This window comes from Hippocampus comes, unplaced genomic scaffold, assembly GCF_001891065.2.
Source record: "Hippocampus comes isolate QL1 unplaced genomic scaffold, H_comes_QL1_v1.1 scaffold174, whole genome shotgun sequence".
Lineage (NCBI taxonomy): Eukaryota > Metazoa > Chordata > Actinopteri > Syngnathiformes > Syngnathidae > Hippocampus > Hippocampus comes.
In genome coordinates this window covers 12,105-25,439 of record NW_017805983.1, presented here as the reverse complement: position 1 = coordinate 25,439, position 13,335 = coordinate 12,105, and the positions used below count along the sequence as shown (strand labels likewise).

General features: G+C 41.9%; 1 protein-coding gene across 15 annotated transcripts in view; it reads left to right on the top strand.

Moving 5' to 3' along the window:
* Positions 1-13,335, top strand: part of nrxn3b (neurexin 3b) — a 215,121-nt gene that overhangs the window by 192,052 nt on the left and 9,734 nt on the right. For 12 of the 15 annotated variants that reach the window (XM_019891069.1, XM_019891081.1, XM_019891083.1 and 9 more), the window contains 3 exons: positions 1,125-1,214; positions 2,297-2,607; positions 11,554-11,632. In XM_019891069.1, coding sequence (XP_019746628.1) covers positions 1,125-1,214; positions 2,297-2,607; positions 11,554-11,632 — 480 coding nt within the window. The remainder of the gene's footprint in view (positions 1-1,124; positions 1,215-2,296; positions 2,608-11,553; positions 11,633-13,335) is intronic. The other 3 variants (XM_019891080.1, XM_019891079.1, XM_019891078.1) reach the window with 1 other exon arrangement.

The window sequence follows — 13,335 nt, the reverse complement described above, 5'->3', positions numbered from 1 at the left end:
TAAGCAAGGGCGGCATATATCCAGCTCCAGACAGGACCGCAGTCCATCAAATGTGCTCATCTTCTCCAAATAGACAAAAATGCCCGTAGCCCCTCACAGAGGGGCCATTTTTCACCATTTTGATGCACTCTGGTGCTTTCATGGGACCTCAGTGAAATTAATGTGGTAGGCAAGCCACCAAACCATCACATGGCACTCTTCAACGTTATGTGGGTGACAATCATTTCTACCCCCGAAAATAAATAAAAAATAATAATGGCAAAGTTTTGAATGAGTCCCTATAACTTGGATAAAAATGAAACCCAAGTTTGGATTTTTTTTAATCATTACCTCCAGTTAATAAGGGAAATAATGTAAATCATCTGTCTCTGTAAAATGTAAATGTAAAAAGAGATTTCTAGCTGTTAACAGTGCGGCAATGAAATGCACACTCCACATTTTTTTGTTTCGATAATGCGTCATGCAAGCTTACAAATAGGGAAGTGAAAATAGAGGATTCTTCCTGTAGCTCAATCCTTTTTTTTTTTTTTTTTTAAATAACTGCCAAAGTTGATGACCTGCCTTTCATTTGTGGCATTGGGGGGGGGGCTCTAAGTGTCTGCATGACTTCAGACACTTCGCGCTACCTGCCACATGCTTCCTTTCGTGCACATAAAACACTGCAGCAAATGATTGCGTGGCCCGAGAGACTTAAAATCAGGTGGTGTCCAGTGGGAGTTAACGCACGATTACCTCCAATTAGCGTGACAAGAAGACAGTTTATGGATGTCTCCCTATTTGCTTAATATCCTTCATTGTTTCACTTGTAAAACTGAATGAATATGTTTTTTTAGCTTGTTTTGCATACCTTGATGTATTTGGTGCTTTTGTAATGAATATTTGATTCTTGAAGGTTAATCATACTTTTTGTTTTTTAGCTCCCATGGTCAATGTGATTTACATGTAATGTGGAATCTTGTAACATCAAGAAAAAAAAAGAATAATAACCAAAAGACACTTGGTTAAAACTGCATAAATATTAATTTTTAAAAAAAATCATAAACAAAGATAAAATTCGTCTAAACCACTGTATAAATGTGTTTTGTGTGTTGCCAACCCTTTCAAACTGTTTGTTAAACTTTAAGGCAACAGCGACATTGAGCGTTTTCAAATGGCAAATAAGAAAATCCCATTCAAATATACCCGGCCCGTAGAAGATTGGCTTCAGGAGAAAGGTAAAGCTCTATCCAACTTCTCCCGTGTACGTCTTTGATTTGCTCTCATTCCATCGGCTTGCTCCCTTTGAGAATGGAAAACTGTCCCTTAAACCCTTTTAAAAACATGTTAACTATTTCATTTCCATTTTTTTTTTTTTTTTTTTTGCCACCTCGATTTTTGATTTACCCTTAGCTCTCATTTGCCATCGTCATCATTGAAATCTTTGGTTGTAGCCTTGAAACCAGTTAAAGGGACTGGGAAGGGAATGGAAGAAAAACCCAAATCTCCAGAATCAGGAGATGAAAACCCCCTCACTGCTTCAACCCTTCTTTTAGCTGCATAATCAAATTCATGACTCAACATAACAACATTATAAATGACATCTAAAGTGAATTGCACAAAACCAATATAACCCGATTATAAAGTCCCTTTAACAAGTGCTAAAACATCTCTAAAAAAACAAAAAAAAAACAAAATACCATTAAGTGCTACTGCCTGCATGATTGCACATGTGCTATTTCATTTTGGCCATTGTGACATGAGCATCTTGTCCCCCCGGCCCTCACCCATTCCTCATTCTGTGTTCCCAATGTATGAAGACATGCACATAACAAGCTTGCATTATACCAATCAGCTGTTTAATTGCCAGTCCTAACTTGTACAAAATCCGTGTTTTTTTTTCATCTCATCATGAATGCATGGTATGTTTTTGCAGTATTTGAACACAACTTAATGACTTTTTTTTTTTCCATTTGACGTGGTGAACGTGGATTGCTCATTCTCTATTGTAACACCTGACATGGTTATCTATTCAAGCATATGAACTCACAGTTTTATGCAAACTGTGTTGAGTGCAGAATGTGGCAGTCTGTGGCCGTATTTATTTCATGTGTATGTGTTCTCTTGTCAGATAATTATTTTAGCATTAGGGCTGGTACATTCAGTTTTTTAAAAAATGACATCTCATGTAGCAGTAGTTTGCTGTTTATATAGTTGTGCTATAATTTAAAAAAGTAGATTCACTAGCTTGAAAGCATTTAACTTTCTACATTCACATCACATTTGCCGTTTCTAAATAACTCACCTCCTCCCGTCCCAGGCCGGCAACTCACTATCTTCAACACCCAAGCGACTATTTCCATTGGTGGAAATGACCGCAAGCGGCCCTACCAGGGCCAGCTTTCAGGCCTCTACTACAACGGGCTCAAGGTACTCAACATGGCCGCCGAAGGCCACGCCAATATCAAGGTGAACGGCAGTGTTCGGCTGGTGGGCGATGTGCCGGCCAGTAGGGGCGCAGCACGCACGACCACCTCTGTACCGCCTGAGATGTCCACCACCTTTATCGAGACCACCACCACCTTGTCCACGACCACCACTCGCAAGCAGCGCTCGCCACCCACCATCCAGGTAGGATGTCGAGTCACATTTTAGAGTAACACAATTTGTTCAGTTACTCAATGTAAAGAAAAAAAAAAGCCCCAAAATAAAAAATACACATTTTTGCAACATATCATCTATTCAGTAACAAAATGATAGTGTCTCTGAGTTATCTATGGGATGACTTGGACCAAGTCACAAGAAGGAGTCATGCCATATCGTCTATGACTAAATCTTGCATCAACGCTGCATTTCTTTCTGATTGGCACAACTGATTTTCTTTTCTGTAACTATCGCATATTCGATTGCCTTTTCAACAAGCAGTTCCATCCAATTTAATTTTGCCATCACGGTGCTCTCACAAATTTATCACGGTGAAAACCAACACAGCTTCCCAAAGCACGGAATCTTCCATTCACATTAATTTAAACACCCAACACAACCGCACATAGTCTAACCTTTTTCCTATACCGGGTTACGTCTTTCTAGGAGGCTTTTTCATGTATTGTCGCATGCGCTGCTGGGACGACTTGCGCCAAATGAATGTGTCATGCATGCACTCCGTCTGTTTGTCTCGACTCTTTTAGCCTCTGCGTTACACAGCTGCGAAGGCGGGTTTGCGGCTGTGTTTTGCGGAGTCCTCCATGTTTTGCCGGATGACAGTCAGTTAACACAAAGTGTCTCCTTGACTTGTGTTTTGTCGCTACGGCTGGATTGTAAATTGAGCTGCCTCCTGCACGGCTCGGGGAGTTGAACGTTTCAAGGGTAGACACGTTCAAACAAACTTGCAGCCTGTCTCTCGTTTACTCCATTGCCCCGTTTTCCTGTTTTTTTTTTTTTTTGTCTCCAGCTGTCTCTTGTCAGTCTGACTCCAAGCCAAGGATGCTGCTGCATGCTGTGCTAAGAAAGTAATCAAGCCGTGTGGTCATTTGACACCCAGGAGACAAATTGAACAAGCCGTTGCTCGTTTTTAAAGCAATAACTCTCAGGCCTGCAGGCATGGCTGGCAAAGATTTGGAATTCCAGGTAGCACTCACTGCTTGTTAGCTTCTTGACCGCAGCAACAGATGTTCTGTGATGGTGGCACTTTAGAAGAAGCCAAATCTGTCACAAACTTTAGCACTACAAAAGTAGTAAAACATGCTGTACACTATTCAGTGGAGATGACTCAGCCTAGCTGGATGGTACAATTGTCCGTACTATTTTTTTACTTTTCCTCTTTGTCATCAAGCATTACCCTTTTTGGTGGACTGAGAGGAAAAAAAAAAAATCTGAAGAATAAGCAGAATTGCGTTGTTTTGTTTAGTGCATCTTATGTGTCATAATTTGATGTACCTGACGAATGGTGCATCGCAGAAAACAATTAGTGTGACTTGAACCATGTGTAAATTCAGCCTGAAAAAGTCCTCTTCCTTTTGACAAAATACACCATCAAGTCTGTGTGTGCGTTTAGTAGACCGAAACTTAAATTCTCTCCTCGCAAATCTATTTTCAGTCCACTTCACAAACACTCGCTGTCTCGGTCTCTCAGGTGAGATTTAGCAAATCCCTCCACTGCTTTGGATCGCCACAATGAGCGCCGGGTGGCAAGAGCCAATCTCACGCTTAATTAATGATCACTCCGAGGGGACACGCAGACAGAAGATGCTTTCTTTCCTTCCCGGCTCTAGTCCATTGTTGCGTTACACGCCTTGTCTGTGGGTCAGACGTGTTCACTTGGCCCTCTCCAAAAAAAAAAAAAAAGGTTGTTGGTGCTTCTCTTAACATCCAATGAGAAAATACAACTGGGCGGCGGGTATTTCTTAAATCCAGGGCTCCTCCATATGCGCCATATATATCTGTTGTCTCTTTGGAAAATGTCAAATTAGGAATGGGCGTCACAGGAAAATAAGTGTTTGAATATACCAGTAGCACACGTGTGATCTTCTATTTGTGTGACCGTGATAGTTTGCCGCTTAGTGTTGGAGCACCAGCAGCTCGCTGCAGGGCGATCACGCCACAGGGGCGTTTGTAATGGATGTCCCCCTACATTGTTCACAGCTTGTAGAGAACCTGAGGAAATGCTTGTTTGTGTGAGTGCGTGCGTATGTTTGCGCGCGTAACCCTCCTGTGTCATCAGCCGAAACCTACGCAGCACGCTGCTGGCCCAATGAGGGCCAAAACAATCGTATACACGTATGCGGCGTGACTTCTTCTACGCGTGTCCAATTGAAATGCAGAACCACAGTGCAGGCAAGAGAGCACCAAGGCTGAGCATATCGTCAGCGTTGACTCCCCACGGTGCAAATGGATGAAGGCAGTTGAGTGTAACATATCACGTCAGTGACGGAAATTCAAATGTCCCCTAATTGTGCCGCAGATCTTTTGGCATACATGTGGATTAAGTAACACCCTGCATGTTATTTCGGGAATTTACATCTCAAATTCAGGTTGTTCTTTTTTCTGAACAGATGCAATCTAACCCACTGCGGGTGCCTGCACACTGACATGGATTATACAAGACTTATTAAATCCTGTGCTAAGCCTTTTGAAAAAGTTAGGACTTTGCAATGAGGAGCTATATTCTCTTTGGTCTTTAATTGACCTTATTTTCCCCCAAAAAAGCATAACGATTTATGTAAACGCTATATTTCCTTGGTATTAGTGTTCATTTATATAATTATAGGGGTAGCACCAAAATGGAATACAAAACGTTTATGGAACACTATGCCTCAAAAGTGGGGGAAAAAAAAATCTAAACTTAAACAGGCAGTTTCCACGTGACATCAGCGAATACTGTTAGATGTCCACACTGATAGGTTGACTCCAAACGTGTTTTGGATGATCCCATCCCAAAAAGATTACCGGTGATGGGAAAGTGGGATGATAACCATAGAAGTCGGAACGAAACGGATTACACTATTAGCAAAACAAATCATCCAAATCAGTTCCAGACACAAATGAATCTCAGTGGGCCAATTCCAGTTGATCATTGAGATTCCACAGCTTTTGTTTTAATTTGTGTATTTTTCACTTATACGCTGCTATGAGATTGGCTGGAGCAGCAGTGTTTATTTTCCTTCCTAGCTCTTATTTGGTTCATGTGTATACATTCCAGTGGTGTGCTGCAGATATTTAAGGCTTAGCTTGTTAACGCTATTATATGGTTCTTTCTGGTTCTGCAACGGGTTTTTTTTTTTAATCCGATTTCTCACCCTCATTTCTCAACCTCAAAGACAGCACTTCAGACTCATCAATTAAGGTTTTAATATTCCCACAAAAGATTAGAAACCATTTGTGAGTGTCGGAATGTGAGCTGTGGTCAACCGCAGCTCTCGCCTACGAGTGCTCGTTGCCTATTTACTGTTCTTCCGGGCATTCAATACATGGCTGAAAAGTGCGTCGGCTACTGTGGCTTTCCCGTTTCCTCATGTACAGGCATTTCATGAAGTACGTATGGCCTGAATGTTGGCACGCATTGCTACTGTGAATAGATTCACATCATGCGGGGTGAGAACCGAATTTCGGTGCTTTCAAATGAATTTCAAGTGTAAGCCTTTTTTGCACCTATTGTTATTTGATTGAGTGTCATCCCGTCACCTAAAGTCACCTGTAAAGACGATGATGCAGCGCTAGTTATGTATGTAATTATTTTTAGTGCCGCTGAGCCTCGATAGCACACATGCATCCGATAACATAAAGGGTAGAAATCAACACAAGTCTGCAGGCTTGTCTGTTGATGGCGTACAGTGCACGCCGAGCGTGAGTGAGTTTGTTTGTCGCACGGCTTCCCTGATGACCTTGTACACTGAGGCGGCGGGTTGGGGGTAGGGGGGGTTGATTAAGGATCAGGGCCGAAGACCATTTCCTTTTCTAGGAGAAGATGAACGAGCCTGTTTGAAAGTGGCTGCCTTTGGCCTCGGGGCAATTAGAGTTTTCTGTGCGCCAGCAACCCTTTGCTGTGCTGTATGCGCCGGCTGGTCCTCGAGAAAAAGAGAAATAATCGCCACATCACCAATTTTGCTGAAACCAACACCGTGAAGTTGAGCACTCTCTTGTTTGCTTTAGTCATCTTTTCCAGCTCTCCTCACGTCCTGCCATTGCCCCGCCCTCTTTTTATTCTCTGTAATACCCATAAAAGCTCACTGGAAATGTCAACATTTGGTTTAGGCGATCACGATACTGGAGGATTTTGACCCTCAAGTTGATCCTGGATTTTATTCTGTTTGAATTGACTCACAATTTGTTTTTTTTGTATTTTTCATTTCATTTGGGCTTTTTTTTTTCCCCCAGCTTGCAGTCCATGATGCCATTTCCATCATGATCATTCTTCAGCCCATCTTCTGGCCCCGAATCAGGAACATGGACCCAACGAGCTATGTCAGTGTGACAGATAGGAATAGCGCACAGTGCCAGTCAATCCCCGTGTAATACAAGCGTGTGCCTTGTCAGCCTGCCAAAGCCCAGATTGGACGTGATAACAAGCACAACAGACTGTCCTCAACTTCCATAAACCTCAGATAGATAGGAGAGGCACAGGAAGGAGTGAGATAGTTGGAAAGTAAAGCTCAAAGTCAAACATCTGAGTTCCCCATGAGAAGAGATTCTGCCTGAAGTATTTCTAAGGAACACACACACACACATGCACACACACAGGGAAAATAAATGTCAGTACCCTTTGTTAAAGAATGAAAACCTCCCAGTTGCCACTGAAATCGCCAAATTGCATATTTCCAAGCCGCAAAGCTTGTATGGACAGCTTTTTGTCAACTCACTCAAGCAAGCATGAAATATGAAAAGAGAAGTACCGAAACATAGAGAACACTCGTGGCTGATTTGCTGCCTCCTGCACAGGGTGCCTTGAATCTGTGTAGAAATATAAAGAATTAAAAAAAAATTTTTAAAAATCGCAGATTTTCATGAGGAACGTGAGGATAAGCGGTTTGGATAACGGATGGACGGACAAATTGTTTTTCTACATTTTAGTCTGGTGGGTTTGAAGTGATTGCAGACCAATGTGGAGTCTTGTCGAGTAGAAGGGTAGCGACGATTTTGGCCGCGTCTGTATGAAGTATCTGAAAGTTTGAGGTGACGAAGCGGCACCGCGGGGAATATTAAGGAGTTGCTTTGAATCCTGCCTTTGATATGCCCTTGCCTCCGCGTCGTCACTTTGATCTCCCAACGTGTAACCATATTGCATATCCATGGCAACTGTCTGCTGGGATGAAGTGCTTGAGGACAATTGATTTGTCTGGCTTCTTCTTTTTTTCTCTCATCTGCTCAAAACACACACACACATCGGTTGTAGCCATCAGGCATTCTGCCTTTGTAAATAAAGCAAATTGGGTATGATAGAAGAAGTAATGGGGTTCCATAATGTGTTGTTTCTCAAAAGGCTTTGTTTCTCAGTTTCCTCCAGCCCTCCAGGGAAGAAAAGCATTTGAAGGTCATTTCTTCTGACTGCGGTGTGTTCAAGAGCAACTTGCATGATGATATGACTCAGTGGAACAGAGTCTGTGCTTGTGTTCCGATTCGCTTTTCCCAGACAGCGCTATCATACTCACGCTTCATGTCATGTTTGTAAGCCCCGGAGCCTTTTAGCCGTTGACATTGCTTTTATTGACCCCCGGGGGAGAAGACGATGGACTACTGAGGCAGCTGAAACTAACGAGGGGCTTTTGCCACGTTAAAAAGCGCTTCAAGATTAGTCGGTCTACGCAAAGGATAAAGAATGTATGCCTTTTCAGTATGATGTTGAAGCAGAATCTCACCATGACACGTTAGCCCATCTATGGCGTTTTGACTTTTTTTTTTGTTAGCATGAAGCTAATGGTTTTCAATGCATGTGTAATTCTCTTTTGTCTTTATTTATTATGACAGGAAACCTGCACCGGGACTGGCAATAACGCTTGAAACTTTTTTTATTTTTTGAAGAAGAACTGTTCACGCAATGCCGAAATGCTCCATGCTACTAATTTGAGTTTAGTTCGCTGACACTCATTCAACTTTTTTTTTTTTTTTTTTTTTTGGGGCCTCCAAGTTAAAGAAAAAACTTAAATGCCATCTTATATCAAACTCACAAGTCGGGTCACTTGTATCTCAAGGCACCGTTTTACTGGCGTCGCCGTGCACTGATATAATGCAAGGCATGTCGGTGGTTTGGAAATTGTCATTCAAGGAGATTTGGATGCAGTGTCTTGATCCTTCTTTCAAGTTGCTGCTGCTGTTGTGGTGGTGGTGGAGCTGGTTCTTCAGCTGTGAATGTCTTTTGAGTTGTGCCTGATGTTCCAGAAGGGCTGTCTTTTCTGTTTGTCTCTATTGATCCCACGAGGAATCCTTCTGCTTGATGTGCAGAAGCAGTCAGAAGTAAAAGCTGATTTAATGAGGACTGGTTATTTATTGATTTGGCTGCCGTGTTTGTTTGTGGTGTTAAGGCGCAGAACGATGTCATGGAGATAAATCGGGCGTGATGTTTCGACTGACAGCCTTCTGCTTTCTTTCACACACAGGCAGAGGATGGAATACGTGGGAGCATTTTTTTCTTTTTTTTTTGCCTAAATACGTTCGGTGGCTTTGTTAATACGCCATTATAGTTTTCCCTTCGATCATGAAACGTCTCGCCTCAAATATCCCACCGCTATCCCCGCCGTCAAAACCATTCTATTCCCATTTTAACTCTGAGCAAATGATTCGCCATCCACTCTCCAACCGCATGCAATTACGAACGCAGTCAAAGCCCCCCTGTCAAATGTAGGTCGGACTTCAAATAATGTTATGGTACATTGGTGGAAATAAATCCCTCCAACTTCCCTTTGAGGAAGTACTCTTGTTAGTACATACATGACAGTCTGGAAACAAAATTTAAAGGACACGTAATGCCAGAAAGCTACAAAAAGAGAAATTGGAAGGTGTGGAAAAGCTTCCTAGCTGATTTCGACGGGGTTGGGGTCAAGTTTACCCGCAATAAACTCATTCAAGCATGACTTTATGGACCCTGCTTTGTGCACAGAGCCAGAATCAGAACAGAAAAGGGCCACCTCCAAAATGGATAGGGGAGAATAATTACGTTACACAAACATAATAGTTTTTGTTTTCGGGTTTTTTTAATTCTTTTTTTTTTTTTTTTTGCTACCAGAGTATATAACACTTTCTATGTTATGGAGATTTAGAGAATTGGATTTCCCCAGCTGTGAAATCATTTTTTGTAGTGGTGTTGGCCAACCACATCATTCTGCTGCGCCACTGTTGGCTCCCTTCTCAGCACACGCACAACAACAGTTTATGGCTTTTTGCGCTCCACCAATTCCCTTTGTCCCTTTTTTTTTTTTTTTTTTGGCAGCCTCATGTTGTCGTTCTCCCACGGAGGGCCTATTGAGCTTTGTGTGTCACTTCATTGCCCCTGTGTTAACCAAGCACACCTTCGGGCCTTCATAAGGAGTCTTTCAATCACAAGCGCCGAGGCAGGGGTGCATCATGCGTTTCATTAAGATGAATGGCGCTCACGTCTTGCGGCCCGCAAATGTCAAACGTGGCACTTCAAAGCCATTTTCTCAGAACGCAGTTAAACATTTAGAGGAGAGTGCGTGGCGATCAGGGGTCGACAACCTTTTTCAAATGAGAGCCACTTCTCGGATGCTGATTGATGCAAAGGGACATTTGTGCACCTTGTATCCTCAAATAGATTTATACCGTAATAAAAAATAAATCAATTGACTGCATAAATGTATAAAATGATATTTTATCCAAATATAATTCAACAATTACATTCCACATCAGGATTCCATTTTTGAACTCAATTGTTCATCCAGTATTTTTTTTTCCCCTCCTCACTGAATATGTTTGTGTAATTTATGCAGCAATCAAATGAGAGAGAATTTATGTTGATTGCCTCCAACACAATAGAAAAGGAAAGAGGTTTTGGATTATAAATGCTGTAAAATACAAAAGAACACCTGTAGCAACAAACAAAATACAATGACGACCTGTAGAAAAAAAGGCATTTTCATTCTGACACGAGTAAAGTAAAGTTAAAAATGTTTTGGGTTCTGGTAGATCATTCCAACAGAAAACAACCACAAATACTTTCCACTGTAAGTAATTGCCAAAGCAGGATTTAAGTAAATTCATCTCCTTGGCATTAGATTTTCAATCATGATAGCCCATGTTGTGTGAGTATTTAATATTTTACAGGGAATGCAGGGTTTGGTCCATTCTGGTGTAAATTGCTGGAAGCAATTCTGAAGTGGTTATTTCATGTCTCTGTGCGCCCGCCGCCCACATCTGTCGCCGCCGTCGTCATCATCATCATCATAAGCAGTAACCCTCTTTCAGCAATAACCGAGCCATTTACACCCATAATGTGGCTTCGCTATTAATGTTCTTTAGCAGGAGTCTGTATTTTACATCAGTTTTGCTTAAAACGCACCACTTTCTAGCCTCCTAATGCCTGCGCACTTAATTAGGTGCAATGGGTACACAAACACGCTATGACATGTTGGGAATATTCGATCTTTGGAATGTACTTTTGAAAAAAAAAAATCCATGCGTCGAGTAAAATGCATGTTGTGGGGCAGCCATTTTTTGAAGCAGCAGTGTGAGCAGGGTTGGGATGCCTTTCATTATTCTGTCAAAGCCAATGATATTTAGAGCCCCATGCATGCAGCGGCGCTGGAAAACTCAATCAGTGTTCTGATTTCATAACCCTGCCGGGTGACAGCACCTGCTTTATTACCCCGCTGATTCATTCTAATAAACAGCGGCTGCTCGCTGCTGCTTGATATACAACCTACATCCCCCAATCTTGTCCTCCTTGGTTTGCCCCAAAAGATGAAAGAAAGAGGGGTCTGTCACTCTACCAAGTGGGTTTTTTTTTTTGTGGGTTTTTATCATGTTAAATGATTATTAATCCCCTCTTCAATGCTGCACTTTGTTTTTGTTCATATTCCATATTCGTGAGTAAAAATGACTGTGTGTTTTTGTGTGTGTCTTTGTCTGCAGACAACAGATGACATTGTTTCATCAGCCGAGTGCTCCAGTGACGACGAAGATCTGGAAGAGTGCGATTCTGGACACACAGGTGGGATAAGTGTGTCAAATTGTGCTTGCTCCGAACCTAAGTCAGATTCCCCCCAAAGTTTTATTTTTATTTTTTATTTTTTCGGCTTCTGAGGAGCCTCTCCTCTTAGCATCATGCCCCATTAGAGCTTCAAGTGTAACTTAAAAAAAGTCGATTGAAAAAAAAGAAGCCACCTTGTAAAACCTTTTCACACACGAATTTAGTAGGATTTTGTAAAAAACACAAAATAAAAAAAAAAGATAAAATGTTGGAAAAATAACACGCTTGACATTTACCATTTTGTTAACATTTAACGATACAATAATAGAGTTAACGTCAGACACAATCAGTTCCGTTAATTTGAGGTGACCGCAGATGCGTTTGTACTGCAGTTTTTCTCCTAGGAAATAATGGTAATAGAAATAATCTGTAGCAGAGTCAAACTGTCACTGTCTTTCGAAGTAATTAAAAAAATATATATATATATAATATTTATAAAGATACTAATTCAAGACAGCATTTTATTTTTTTAACGAAGGAGAGATATTTAGTTTTCAAATGCGCCGCTAACGTTTTCGTATAATTTCCTACTAAATTCTTGTGTGTGTGGGTTTAAGTGTCGATAGTGAGAACTTTGTGTAGGAAAATGTCGGTTGTCTACACATTGGCAGTCAAGTAAAGTCATCCAAACACCTATCCAGCCTGATTTACTGACATTGCAAATAGCGGGCGCTGGATTGCGTCTTCACGCTAACAAGATTACACACGCTGTCGGTTGGAGGGTTAAAATGACCAAAGATGTCTTTTTTTTTTTTTTGTAATAGTTGACGATCGTCGAAGCCCATTAAGGGATGATGTCATTCACATTTTTTTTCGGCACAATGCAACGGTGCCCAACCTTTCCTCGTACCACGGACCATTAACACCTGAAGACGTTTCGATGGATCAGTATAGCAACAAAAAAAAACCCGAATTATTAAAAACACAACTCACGAACTCCTCTGTGAATTGATCGCCCAGAAGACGAGGTGCTCTAAACACCTGATTAGCAATTGGTTGACCTGAACTACTCGGTTCAATCCCTACTTTGCGTTCGTGTTTACCTGGGATTGACGAAGATTGCGAGGAACCGCAGAAGGAAAAGCAATTTTGTCATAGGTGATATGGCATGACTCCTTCTTGTAGCCAATTACTGGACAGACAGTGGTCCTAATATTTTTTGGGGGTGGGACCTGTTTATAAGAGCAGAACGCTTCTTCCCCCAGCCGTGTCTCTTTTCCCGCCGGCATCGCGCAATAAGCCGATTAGCTTATCCAGACGACATTTGTTTACGTGCAAAGTCAAATCTGCGTCCGCTTGCAAAGCTTTCGTAAATCAGGCCCTTGAAATCAGAACTATCCCAACCTTGAAAGTTACACTTAGCCGCGGGGCCAACTCCGGTCGCTGACATGATGGCGTTGCCGATACTAATTTTGGTCTCTCAGCATTGGGTGGAGAGGCAGCTTTACTTGCTAAAGTGCAAAATTAGCATCAAAGCCCCCATGCCACCCGCACTGATGCTTCAAAATGTATCCGTCCTCTTCCTGAGTTTCCCCGGGTTTGCTGTGGGTGTGTCCCCTTTGACCGAGGATACATTTTGAGTTTGTTTGGAGAACAAAGATGCTTTCAGCAAGAGACACCGTGGTATGGAGCAGACTAACTGCAACCGAGCCTCTTACCCTCCC